Source organism: Engystomops pustulosus, chromosome 9, assembly GCF_040894005.1.
Source record: "Engystomops pustulosus chromosome 9, aEngPut4.maternal, whole genome shotgun sequence".
In the NCBI taxonomy this organism is placed as follows: Eukaryota; Metazoa; Chordata; class Amphibia; order Anura; family Leptodactylidae; genus Engystomops; species Engystomops pustulosus.
The window spans coordinates 11,653,121-11,667,316 of NC_092419.1; the positions used below are offsets into that span (position 1 = coordinate 11,653,121).

Sequence of the window (14,196 nt, forward strand, 5' to 3'; positions counted from 1 at the left end):
AACATGGCATGGGGGGGGGGCGCCATCCAGAGAGGATCTGCCGTCTCACATTGTGCATGCTATGATATTTTACATGGACATATTGATCCCTGGTTCCCCTATGAATGATACAGAAGTTGGTTATGTATCAAAAAAAAAAACATTCTGTTTTCATTACTAATCCCCCTGCGTGGGGTCACACCTTGCGCCCTGACCTATTGTAAGGCATTTTCCTATGTTTATCGAACAATAAAACCTTGGACATAATGAGGGCTTATTTTTTATGGGACGGGGTGCACTTTTCGGATGATTCGTTTTGGTTTGTCTATAGCTCATTGATGAGATTTGATGTTCTTTTTCTCCAACCAGAAAGTTTAGCAATTTGTGTTTTGGATTTTTTTAGAAATCTCTTTGGCCGTTCACAAAAAAAAAATAAAAACCAGTTCTCCTTATTCAGAACCGTATAGGTCAGTATGATTCCAGCAATACCTCATTCATATAGTTTTTTTTATTATTTTTTATTTATAATTTATTTCTTTTTGTTTTGTTGTAAGATGTTGTCGCATTTATTTTCCAATAATGATTCAGATTTATTGAACAAAGTTGTTATAGATGAGATACCAAGGGGAAGACGACACTTTTATGCCCGTTTGTGGCATAGAAGCGCTGACATTGCAATTTCTTGCGCACTGCAAGAAATTGAGATTTACGACTTTGCCGCCTCCACCCCACGTGGGGGGCGGCCGCCAGGGGAGCGCGAATAGGCACACGGTGTCCCTGTTTCATGCACAATCTGAAAACCTGTGAAAATTCTTCCACAAAATTACACCAAGTCGGACTTGTCTTTTGGGTATCCGCCGTGTAGATCACCCAGATTGCAGAAGGCACACTCTGTCCAAATGTAGAATCAACCAACATGGCCGCCTGGAGCCAACCACAAAAAGGTTTAATTTGTTCACGCTGAGGAGTGCGAGATATTTCTCTTATCTTCATTGTAGATAACACAAGGTCCTCTCTGACGTGGCTTCTCACATTACCTTACCAGTGCATATACACAGGGCTGGATTATAGGTGGGGGCTACCGTGGTGCATGCCCCAGGGCCCCCACCAAACTTAATCTGGCGCTGCATATACATTGGGTTACATTATTAAGACCTGGAGGAGAGTCAAAGACAAACATACAAAATGTGCACCACATTTTCAAGGGCACCCTGACCAGAGCTGTGTTCCACAGGGAATATGGGTGCTGCCAGTTCTCCATGATGCGGCACTGGTGACCGGCAAGGTCGTATGGCTGCCTGCTGTCCTTGTGGAGGATGGGGTGCACAAAGTTGACTACTGGGTGTATAGGAGCATTAAACAGAACTGTGATATTTCTGACCAGTTTCCCCCTTCTTGGGGTAAAACATAAGGGACAAAGCAATCAGTGGTGACTATAGAGGTGATTCCTAGGGCTGAATGTGAGCGCTGACCTCTAGTGGTCATAAACAGCACTGCACTTTTCCCAGCTTTCCTTGTATTGTATCCATACATTAGTGACATACAGATGACTAATCCAACCCATAATGTATGGGCCCCTAAACAAGTTATTAATGTGTTGTAACTTCCGTACTCAAAGTGATTGCACCCAAGAATAGGAGGAGAATCGCCCCTTGTGAAGACCAGCTCCATTTGGAGGAGGTATTACACATAATTGCATTTTATCACTTCTTCCCCCTCTGTCAATGGTGAACATTCCATAAAAAGGAGACTTCTATACAGCAGCTGATAGTGATGTGAAGCGGTACTGATCATGGCTGAGGCAGCAGGTACCGCACAGAGGAAAGTGCCACAAGATGTACTGAGGAGCCAAATCAGATAAAAGGGATCCCAGTCCTTCATAGTTTATACGGTTGAAAAAAAAAAAAGACACTTGTCCATCAAGTTCACCTCTGGTGATTAAACCTTGTTTCCTCCAGGAGGAGACAGTGCCCCCTCGTCTTTTGATTTGATCTGGAACAACTTACCACCATATTTTCTGTATGAACCATTCCTATATTTATATAAATTAATCATGTCCCCTCGTAGTCGTCTCTTTTCCAGACTAAATAAATCTAATTGTTTTAATCTTTCCTCATAACTAAGACCCTCCATACACCTTATCATTTTTGTGGCTCTACGTTGAACCCTCTCCAGCTCCAGGGCATCCTTTTTATGGACCGGTACCCAGAACTGGACAGCATATTCCAGGTGAGGCCGAACCAATGCCTTGTATAGTGGTAATATTACATCCCTATCACGAGAGTCCAGACCACTGCTGATACATGACAAGATCCTACTAGCTTTAGAGGCAGCTGATTGACATTGCATGCTGTTATTCTATTTATAATCTACTAGTACCCCCAGGTCCTTCTCAACAAGGGACTCTCTCAGATTTACTCCCCCCCCCCCCCCCCAAGGACATATTTTGCCTTTGGATGGATTACTGGCCCCCAGGTGCATAACCTTACATTCATAGGAGGGGAATCAAGTGCAGGGATCAGCAGCTCATCTGCTTTTACTTACATATGATTAAACAATGGACATCGCCACACAGGCCTGTGGGGGGCGCTCAACGGGGCACCTGGACCACTTCAAGCTGCATCCTAGTACCTCAAACTGTACTAAATACAAGAAACTACTCAGTAGGTCTGGTTACTACCCTCAGTCATCCCTCAAGGTTAACAGCGTCTATCTATGGGGAAAATAACAGGTAAGATAGCAAGACCCTCACTCCTATCTCCTGACTATTGCGCTGTGATGTCACTTTGTTCATGTATCACAGCATATCGGAACATACATATTATATAAGAGATTTATTACTTCTATAAAGGAGGCTGTTATCAACCTTTGCACAGCGACCAGAACAGAGACACGAGCGGTTACCAATCAAAGCTTCAGGCTTTATTAAACATGGGAAAGACTAGCAGACGCTCATTCACTGACGCAAAAAAAACAAGTATCCCCCAGACAGATCGTGAGCATGTGCTAGGCAGGGGCGCACAACCGTACATAAAAAAATTTTCATAATAAACTGAAAAAATAAAAACTGGCTCAAGGAGCCCAAATGGTTCTAAACATCAGCGGAGGGGAGGGAGGAGGAGGAGTGTTCTGATCCGCTCCAGGATGTTATGATGCGTGCTGGGCGGTGGAGAAGCAAAGCTTCAGGGTGTAAGGGTAGGGGCCGTCTGAAAGAAAGAACAAACACAATGTTATCATCAATGTTCTAGAATTTCAAATATAACATTTTAACCTTTAAATCTATTAGAGATCCTGAAGGTCATGTGTTTATACTGGGGATTTCACTGGTCGAGGAACTTCAGGATCTGTGGTTAACGTAGGCCAAGATTTAGCAGGGAAGGATTGGTTCCCTGTGCTTCATTATACGTCCTCAGGGCCTCCCACAACTTTGTACTAAAGGACTCTACGTCTGCCTCACACATAGTCAGACACCCCAAACTAAGAGGCCACATTGTTCTGGGGTGTGAACAGGAACAACGAGCACAGGTACAGACACTTGGCTTACACATGTTCCAGCACTTACTAGGATTCTTCATCTGGTAATGATTGAGAAGACTGAGGGTCTCCAGCGCATCGCTCTTAGACTCCCACTCCAGCAGCCCCGAGGAGCTCCTTTCACCTACAACAACAAGTCAGACATGAAGACATCTCTGGAGCAGAACGCACCCTCCCGGCACATTTGTCTGTAGACTAGATCTTATTAATACGCCATTGTTAGTTTACGGAAGTTGTATGCTGTACCGCAGCTCCTTCCAAAGTTTATAAAGCCTCCAGCCGCCCCCACCTTCCAAAATCTGGTGGATTTTGGCACTGGTCACTACACTTACTTTTGCCAGAGAACACTTTGACGGATCCTGGTTTCTTCAACTCCAGCTCATCGCTTATCTACAGGAAGCAGAAGAGACAAAAGCACAATGAAAACCTACATGCAGTCGGGCCTAGTCTTGGGCCTCATACACATACGGTGCATCGTGCTGGGCTTATAACCTGAACCACCGTTTTAAAGTATTGCATAGGTTCTGATCCCAGCAGTAGGTCTGGTGGACACTGGGTAGACATGAACACAACACAAGGGTCTCACGTCTTTCCCAATCTAATTGCCGCTTGATGAATGTAGTGAATCAGGATGGCAAGGCACGATAAGCTTTACAACCAACATGGAGAGTTGATCCTCACCTCTAGGAAGTTCTCCTCGGTGACTTCTGGTGGGGCATTGAAGAAGTGCAGCACGTTGCTGGGCTGCTGAATGCGGTTCTTTGCAGCCTGCTCCGGAGAAGTGAAGCGATTGTTTCTGGATCCGCTAAACACCTTGAAGCTGCAGGAGCCGTCCTCCAGGCCGTAAGACTGACCGGGCACAATAGACTGCTGCTTGGATACGCTAAAAGTGTAAGGCGTAGCGTTAGAAAAACCAAAAGAGAACTAAACTTTGTGCACGTACCGAAAAAGATATACAAGTAAACTCACCAGACACTGAGCTTCTGCCCAAACATGAAGTTATTGTTGAGATGAGTGAGGGCCCTGTCCACTGCATACCCATCCGCCATCTCTACCATCGCTGCCCCAGGTTTGCTCTTCATGAATTTCACCTAATAACCACAAGTTTAATGTTACCACAGGCCGATACTGTGAAGTTGAAGATTTTGGTAGACACTATTGACAGGTTCTTACCTTCTCTACATTTCCATACAAACAAAACACGTTGAATACGCGATCGCAATTCATCTTTTTCGGGTCAAGTCCGTAGACCATGAGCACAGGGCTGTCTGCATGGGGTCCATATTCTGGGGGCGGTGGTGGAGGGTGACCATACTGAGGACCGTAGCGATTAGGTCCTCTGCGAGGTGCTCCAACAGGAGGTGGCCCCATCCGGCGGCCTTCATAATGAGGGGGAGGAGGGCCGTAACCCTCGTCATGATAGTGACCGTGATATCCACCATGTGAGCCTACAACACAGGAATAAAGGCAAGTGTTATGGGGAATCTGTGCCATTCCCTACATGTATCCGAAAGCCGGTGGTCTTCAGATACCAGACCACCCTTGAACAAGATTGTGAAAAATTTTATTGCCAGTATTTGCAGGGAAGTGCATGTGTCCAACAGAACTCCCACCCTCCTCAAGTATTTACACTATAGGCATGTTAAAGGGGCGGTCCACTTCCAGCAAATTATTGCTATAGGTTGTGCAACGGCTACTTCTACATTTTTCCAATATACTTTCTATATCAATTCTTCACCATTTTCTACATCTCTGCTAGATGTCATTCTATAGGAAGCTCCATTGTTCACTTCCTGTAGATATAAACCATTCCCTGGCCATGTGGCATCACTGCTCTGATCACTCGAACATAACGAGCCGTGTGACATCACATGACCAGGGGCCGGTTTCTATCCACAGGAAGTAAATGATGAAGCTTCCTATAGAAAGAGCTAGAGATCTAGACAACTGAGTAAATGATACAGAAAGCACTGGAAAATTTTTATAACTTTTCATTACACAATGTCAATCATCTGCTGACAGTCTGACCCCATCAAGCAGCACATCATGTGCTACAGACAAGTGATTGTAAGAGGTTGCAAGTCTGCAATTAGGAGAATACTATAGATATATAAAACTCAATGTAAAGCCATGACAATGTTCTTACCATACTCTGCGGGGTGGTCTCCCAGTAATGGTGGGTTTCGCTGTCGTTTGTTCGGGTTTCCTGCACCTTCTCCTGTAAAAAGCAAAGCATAAAGCTCGATCAGAATCGATTTCTCTTTTCATTGTGAACCCCCACCAACTAATCATAATTGGGGTAAATGTAATGCTGGCTGCCCAGGTTATAAAAGAGCTGTGTATCAAGGCTATAAAATAACATACATACTACCAAGCTCCCACTAAACAGTCCTCTTATGCCATTAATATGAAACATCCCTTTAAGGCCTCCCGGAACCATGTCACCTTGATACACAGATCCACCCAATCCACCCCCGGAATGAGATACAAATCAGCCACCAGCCCTTAGCAATATCTGACTGAGCACAAGACATTTCATTTGGGAAGATTGAGAAAAGACTTACTTACAGCCGTGTCCCAGGGACAACAACATATCTGTATTTCTCTTACCATTGGATACCTCATGTGTGCGTAAGCAGAGCTCTGAAAGGTGCCGCCCCGCCATACACACGTTGCGACCCTGCATCACATGGTTTCAGTCATGAGTTACATCGAAGAAGGAGAAACACAACTCAACAATTTCTGTTATACGGTTGAACAAGTTGCTAAAACATGTTTTCTCCGTGTTCTGTGTGCTCCATGTGCATGTTCTCTCTTGTGGGGCTGCTAGCTGGTGTCTGGCACACGTTCCTGTATCTTGAAGAGGTGTAAAAGAGGTTGTGTTCGGCTCTTCTGGACTCTTTTCTGGTTGGTGAAGAGGAACTGTCTGTGGTGGGAATGGAGGGAATGTTGTTGCATGTCCCGTCTTTCTGCCTGCCGTGGCATGTGCGGACCCACTTCCGTGCCCTCTGTGAATACACTGCTATGGCGTGTAACCATCATGTCTGCTGTAATGTGGAGAAGGTTCCGTGTAGTGGTCATGCCTGCAGCGTGTTGGAAGCGTCACTGTACTTGTTACATGCCTGTTGGAAGCCCCAGTTTCAGCGTCTTTCTCTTGCTTGCACCATGTGATGTTCTCTCCGTGTGTGAGCTCTGCAGAAGGCCTGGTAATCTCTGCGATGAGTGTCTCCATGCTTTCTCACTACACTGTGTGTTTATAACAAAGACAATGTGCAGACGAGGGCCGTCAGTCCTAGACCCCGAGAGGGAGTCGGGAAACTTCCCATTAGTGGGACACCCCTGAAAACCAATACCGTCGCCTCCAGGGTCAGATACAGACCAACGCCTGAGCACTGAGCTGGCCCCTGCACATGGATTCTAGTATGTACCTTGGAAAAGAAATGTGTTAGGTTTTTGGACATGTAATGCCATTGCCTGCTCCAGGGAGAAACGGTCAAGAGTCAAAAAAAGACTCAGGAAGTAAGAGGTATTCGTCCCTAATCTACGCAAATTTGGAGAATAATTGAATTTTAAGAAACACTAACTAATTTAGAGCGAATAAAGCTGCAGTTTAAGGATTGGGGAGAGAAATATAAAGAGACCACGTTTCTTGGGAGCCAAGAGCCACAGCAATGGCATTAGAGTGTGACGTGCCAGTCTGGTGCATTTGATCAAACTAATGAGAATGTATACACAAAACACGAGAAGGGAAATCTTTACCTTGTCCGCTCAGCGTTGGGTTCGTGTAGTCCCAGGTGTCCTGGTCATTTTTGAAGACGTTCAGTCTTGTGGGCTTTGGAAAGAGGCAAAAGTAAAATTACAAAGCGAGCCAGAATAAATGCAGGGGTATCCCCCACTTATCTTGAAGACTCATGTGAGAATGGAGAATTAGTTCACGTGTAAACATCGCCCCGAGAGGTGCCAAGTACAGAGCTCCTCCGTCTCATACAAGTGAATAGAACTGCAGTCCACCCTCAATTTACACACAAGATCCTGAGAAATCTGACATGTACACCCTATAACGCAGGGAGCCGAAAACCAATTTTAGCACCTGGTTCTTACCTTAGCATATTCGATCTTTAGAGTGCAACATCCAGAGTATATGTCCGCTCCATTCAGCGACGCCTTAGCACGTTGAGCACTTTGCACCGAGTCAAATGTGCGGAGGGTTAAGGAAAAATATGCAAAACAACGTAGGATTTTATACATAGATGAGGACACAGCATAGAGGAAATCACTATATGCAGTGTTGCTAATCTCTGTAGAGGGACAGAGTATTGAGCACTGTTAACTAAGCAGCGGTCGGTAGCAGTAAAGAACCCGTGTCAATCCCCAAAGAAATCTTCCACCAGGATCTGGGATTGTAAACCAAGCACACAATGCTTTAAAAATTAGCCCGATGGGATCTGAGCTCAATTAACAGCTATAGAGTCCAGACCTGAAAGCCTGATTTGCATAATTTTTGCAAAAGCCAAAATAAGAGCATATACACACCAGCATGTAAGTGTTCATCATGGTAGAAGATATCCTTTAAAATTGGAAAGGGAAACAGGACCCCTCTGCTTTAGATTTGTTTATATACACATAATAAATTAGAAATGCTCAAGTCAGTAAAAGGATATTCCACCATGGCTTGCACTCCATTCTTCCTGAAGATAACGATCCGCTGGACGGGTCCACATGGATTACAGATGGTGTACAACACATCCTAGAAAAAGAAACGAAAGCTAAGTGGCAAGAAAAACTACAACAGATAAGAGGCACCCATTACTAAAACTGGTAATAAGCCTCCCCCATAGATAATAGAGAAGGGGAGTCCACATGGGAGGCCCAGGTCAGACTAGTCGATGACTGGGCATGTAACAGAAACCCCAGCACTTGCCTAATAGAAAACATTCATGCAATGTTAAAGCACAAAGCAGCAGCTAAGGCCAAACAGCAGAACCCGTGTCAGTCGCCCATCCTTACCGTAGTGATTGAATAGATGGGGTTCAGGATGGTGAAGAGCAGGACGTTGTTGACCCCCCTCGAGTCATCGCCGGTGTCGACAGGACGCGAGATCTTCTGGCTGGTGGAGTAGTTGACAAATGCCGGGTGACCTGCGACATAGATCTGGTTGTCGGCTGCGTAGTTTACGGCATTACAGGCCCCCAGAATATCCTCAAACTCCACCAGGGCCTGTCTCTTCTTGGGCATTACCACCACATAACTGCAAGAGAAAAAAAAAATCGTAAGGCTCCTGGAAACAAACTATACATCTTTCTCTCTCCATCACTGGTTAGGATTTTATTACAAGACCATTGCACACCCCTGCGATTTGTGGCGATCTGCATTGCTCAGCCTCCGTCTCTATTGCATGGAGCCAGATGCAGACGGCTCTGAGCGCTGTGTAGTGGCTCAGCTATATCACTATGGCAACCGCTACAGAATACAATAGCGATATACATAGATTATTATACTGGTGCTTCCTGACATGTCAGTTGATCAGTTTGGGGCCTATACCATTGACCTATCCCAAATTGTCAATCTTCAAAAACACCTTTAAAGCACATCTACCACCAGAATCCAGGATTATAAACCACACTGACAAACCAGTGTGCGCCCCCTGTGGCAGGATCCACTCATTTTCAGCTTCCTATGCCCTTTGTAAGAAAAAAAAAGGCTTTCAAAAATTGTGCAAATGAGCCCGAGAGGCTCCAGGTTCCATTAACACCTATGGAGCTCGGGGCCCCTCGGGCTCATTTGCATAATTTAAAAGCCTTTTTTTGTGAAAGCAAAGGCATAAGAAGCTAAAAGAAAAGCAGATCATGCCAGAGGGGCACTCACCAGTATGTCAGTGAGCTGGGTTTATAAACCTTCATCCTGGTGGTAGATATCTTTTAATAAAAGCCCAAGACAGGGCGGGGTTGTGCATACATTGAAATACTAGGCTCCCTGAGGTGCTCAGCTGATGTAATTTGCATAACTTATAACTATTACCGCGGGATACAGAGAAATAAAAGAAGTTCTGAGGAATAAGGTTCTGCGGGAACATCCAGCATCACTAAACTGAAGGTAGGTGTCCTTTATGAGCACTGACATTACTCAGGTCTTACCTGATGGTCCCAAACTCCTGCAGGGCCTCTGCAAGATCAGCCTCCACCACTCCATCAATGAGCCCCCTCACGTGGACCACCGGAGAAGCCGGGGTCTTGTGAGGGTCTTCGTATCCTTCCTGATAAGAAGAAGACAGAGAGAAATCAATCATAGAAGTGATACTATTCCCATACGGCACATCTCATCAGGCAGACGCCAAGGCTGGCATGTCTACATAGCAATACTATTAGCGTGGGCACCCGGGCAGCCTGCCCGCGCCTCATTACAGCTCATCAATGAATGTCACAGCCACAAAATGCACAATCATCCATTTACAGGAGCATCACAAGGAGCTGGCAGACCCCCGGAAATACTAGGCCAAGAGTTACCATCACTGGGTAGATACATCCCACCAGGCATAATGGGCCAAGGCAGGTTCAGTGTAAAGGCTGCACCATAGACCGTGGCGCTGCTGGGTACAGCGGCTCCGGCCTATTCAATCAAATGGGACAAAGGAGAAGCATCCGGAACATCTGCTGCATGTCCTGAGCAGCAACAACAATGAAGAGGCCGCAATGTGGGGGAAAAAAAGCAGCAAAGACGCTGAACAGTGGGGAAGGGGAGAGTCAGACCCTACATGACCAATCCCAAGGGTCAATATTCTGATTTATGGATACACTTACTCATAGATCCAGACACCGTGTGCTAATTTGCTTATATGTAACCCATGGCCTCCTTCCTACTAAAAGGAGACTTAATTATGCTAATGAACCAGGTTTCCTGATTGAGTTACCAGTGCCCCTCCATGCTGCAGCTTCACTGGCTTACACTGTAACAGCCTATGAAGCTACAGCATGAGAGAGGGGTCCCTGGTTCATCATGATGGGCTTCGATTTAAAAGATGAGATTTTCTTAAAACAAATGTGTAACAAGTAAGTTCTGTCCTACCCACAGGATAGGGAATAATCTGATTGGTGGGATCCCACAAACCATGACCTCCCCACCACTCCACCCAGTACTATGGGAGTGGGTCCAGAAACTACTGACCCCCACACAATAGTGATGAGAATTCCGGCTCTTCTTAGTGAGCTGGTTCATTAGGCTCCACTCACTTAGAAGAGTCAGCTCTTCTGGCTCCTGAACTGCTCCCTATTAAACTTATAACGGGGAGCCACAGACCAATCAGTGCCCCCCACACCACGTGAGCCATCAGCTCGCTCACAACGTTCATGCGAATGAGCCGGCTCATCACCATCACATAGTACTTAGTACTTAAGGGAGCAGCAGGACACATCGTCACCCCACAGCTCCACACATTAGGGAGATCGGGAGCCCCATTCTCCAGATTCAGTGCATTCAGACCCTCAACAAGCAGGTGATCATCTATCCTGAGACTAGGAGGTAACACACAAACCCCTGGGAGAAGGTAACCTGCTGATATTCCTGAGGTCAGACCCCCCCCAGAAGTTAGGACCTCCTTAAAGGAAGATAATAAAGGAACAATAGTAGAAACCCCCCATCCTCCGCTCCCTGGTCTCCAGGACTGGTAAGTGATGATGCACAACACCCCGAGCACCAGCGTCTGTAGTCACCGCGTCCATTCACATGTGACCACACGGACGGCCATAGACCCCGGCCAACACAGACCAGAAAGATCCAGAGCCCCTGCAGGAGGAAGCAGGGAGCCCTTATTCTCCTGGGAATGGAGGCCCATTATGAGACAAAACCCCTTTAAGGGTATTTCAGATTAGGGAGTTAAAGGGAGTGATCCCCAGCACAAACCATTGAGGTGATGCAGAGTCCGCCTTAAAGGGACTCTCCATACGGATGCCTGAAGGGTCACACTGTAGGGATCATGGCCGGAGCAGAGATTTCATGGATCGCTATAGGACGAGGCCGATCCATACCAATCCGGGAGACCATAGAGTGCAGGCCGCTGCTGTACACTCTACACACCGCCACATGTCTATGGTCACATCCAGTACATTCCACACAATGGAAGACAATACAAAACACAGCCGCCAGGTGTCTCCACTGCACGAGGGGCCTTCCTCTTACCGACGTGGCCGCCACGTTGTCTTCGTTTCCGTCCGTCTTCTGCCTCTTAGGGGCACGGCCACCCTCGGTCCCGTAATAAGCTGACCTTCCTCCCACAGCTGCAGTTGCCGCCATCTTCAGATCTCCGCCGGGACTGAGAGCTCCGTAACATGGCGCCGGGGCTAAACCTGAGCCGCCCCGCCTCCTTACCGCAGTATGATTGGTCTAGAGGAATGCCACTCCTTTACACAAAGCACCTATTGGTTTACAGACCACGCCACTCAGGCAGCAAAACAGCCTATTGGATACAATGGGAAAGGAGGGAATTTAACGACCGCTTCTCTCATTGGTCAATGCTTTCGTCAATCAGCTCTTTTGTCCCGTTTATTTTTGCAGCGTCCCTATTGGCTGTGGTCGGTGAGGCGACGAGAATTCACAGAGAAGAAGAGCCGCCATCTTGTGCGCGCTCGGCTTCTGTGTAATGGCGCCTCATTCATTACTAAGTTGTAATAAAAGCACTGTAATAAAAAGTTAAAACCGCGAATGGTGTTAGCGGAAGTATTTATTACTGACGGGCATAAGGTTCCTCTGATTTATTATAGGGGAAGATGAGAAATAATTAGGAAAATAAAAACGCCTTGAAAACCAAATAAATGGTTAAAGCCAGGTCCAGGCTGCATTCACACCTTGCGTTTGCATTGCGTTTAGAAGTGCAATGCAGTTGGGTGGGAACCGGCCCAATTGCATATCCGTTTCCTTTCGCATGCGATTGGTAACGTGCACCCAGTGTTTTGCAGGTATACAATGCTAAACACTGGGTGCTACTTCCAAAAGCGCATGCGATCGAGACGATCCCTGCCTACTTGCATTTGAATAATCCAAACTTCTCAGGGCGTGTTCACACAATGGGGGACATTTACTATGGCGTTTCCGCCAGTTTTGTGGCGCTCTCACCACATGTTCTGCTCTCAGACCTATTTATTAGCTGGCGGCGCCAGAAAAAATGCCTTTTTCCGTCTGCTCCGACTCTTCTCCGAAAAGGGGCGTGGCTTTGGCGGAGTGGAAACTCAGACACAATTAATATGTGTCGCAGCCCTTTTTGGGCGCTGTAAACTGGCAGAAAGTAGACCAAAAGAAAACTGGTCTAGCAGGGACTGTTGGACACATTTCTGGTGCTCGGGACAGATTTTGGTCCCAGGGACAAAAAATGGTCTCGGCGCCAGAAATGTCTCTGCACAGCTCTACAATATTACATGTGTGTCTTCTTTCCCAGAGCAGGTCGGTAACAAAGCCAGTGCAGACACCGACACTTTAAGTAAATGTCCCCCAATGCGTTGCATCGCGTTTTCTTAGGCCGGCGGCACACGTGGCATTTTGAACCCATTTTTGGGCCGTTTTTAAACAGTCCGTTAAAAAAACGCATGCGTTTTTTGACTGTTTTTGTCCGTTTTCCAAATACCCTTATTAAGGCCGCGGTCACACATACCGCACACGTACCGTTCATAACGCGACGCTAACGCAGAGGGGGAGGTCCTCGGCCCGAACGCACATGCGTTTCTAGGGAAATGCAAGCAATTGATAAGCCGATTGTATGCGTTTCTCTGGAAACGCATGTGCGTTCGGGGCGAGGACTCCCCCGTGTGCGCTAGCGTCGCGTTATGAATGGACGTCTAGCGGTACGTGTGAACGCGGCCTAAAGGGGTTGTCCAAGAGTTATGAAAAAAACCTAAGGTGGCCGGAGGGGGCTGCTTAAAAAAATAAATATCTACTTACCTTCCGGCGCCCTCCGGTGTCCCGTGCTGCTGTCGTTCCAGTCCAGGCACCATGTAAACAAACATGGCCGCGGAGCAGTGCAGGACTCAGCTTCCGGCCAGCCGTGGCCGGCCACGCCTACCCGTCCCTATTCACAGCACTGTGTATGCGGGCCGGATGGTTGTCGGGCCCCTCCGGCCACCTTCAGTTTTTTTTTCATAACTCTTGGACAACCCCTTTAAGATAATTGGAAAAACCTGTCAAAAACTGATGCGTTTTTAAAACACATGCATTTCTTAACGGACTGCTTAAAAATGGGACAAAACGGGTTCAAAACGCCACTTGTGCCACGGGCTAATGCGTTTTTGATGCATTCTAAAGGCTTCAACCTTGATCACATGCACCAAAAGTTTTCGAAGCCAAAAGCAAGTGTGGATCCTAATGGGTGAGAACATATCATTGTGAGTTGGTACTACTCCTCTTTTTTTGGATATCAAATCCTGAGGGCGGATTCCTATGTGGTGTTTTTAAACGCATCCAAAATGCAAGTGGGAGGGGGTTCGGCCAAAACTCATACGTGTTTTGCATCAAATGCACATACCTCCCAACTTTTGTGGAGGAGAAAGAGGGACAAAATGGCGGCGCGCGAAGCGCGCCGCGGCGATTTTTTTACCCACAGAAGCCACACCCTAGCCACGCCCCCTAACCACACCCCCTGGCCACGCCACTGCTCATACCTTCAACGCATCCACTGGCACCAATGTATATTTATGTATATAA

At 46.7% G+C, this 14,196-nt stretch overlaps 1 protein-coding gene across 1 annotated transcript; it reads right to left on the reverse strand.

Annotated features, from left to right (window-relative positions):
- Positions 1-2,879: 2,879 nt before the first annotated feature.
- Positions 2,880-11,845, reverse strand: HNRNPL (heterogeneous nuclear ribonucleoprotein L). Its single transcript, XM_072125382.1, has 13 exons — positions 11,686-11,845; positions 9,648-9,766; positions 8,521-8,761; positions 8,175-8,260; positions 7,615-7,711; positions 7,273-7,345; positions 5,660-5,731; positions 4,687-4,961; positions 4,483-4,604; positions 4,195-4,396; positions 3,846-3,903; positions 3,542-3,637; positions 2,880-3,185 (listed from the first exon to the last, which is right to left on the reverse strand). The coding sequence occupies exons 1-13, from the start codon at positions 11,797-11,799 to the stop codon at positions 3,127-3,129; spliced, it is 1,614 nt and encodes a 537-aa protein (XP_071981483.1). The 5' UTR covers positions 11,800-11,845; the 3' UTR covers positions 2,880-3,126.
- Positions 11,846-14,196: the final 2,351 nt, after the last annotated feature.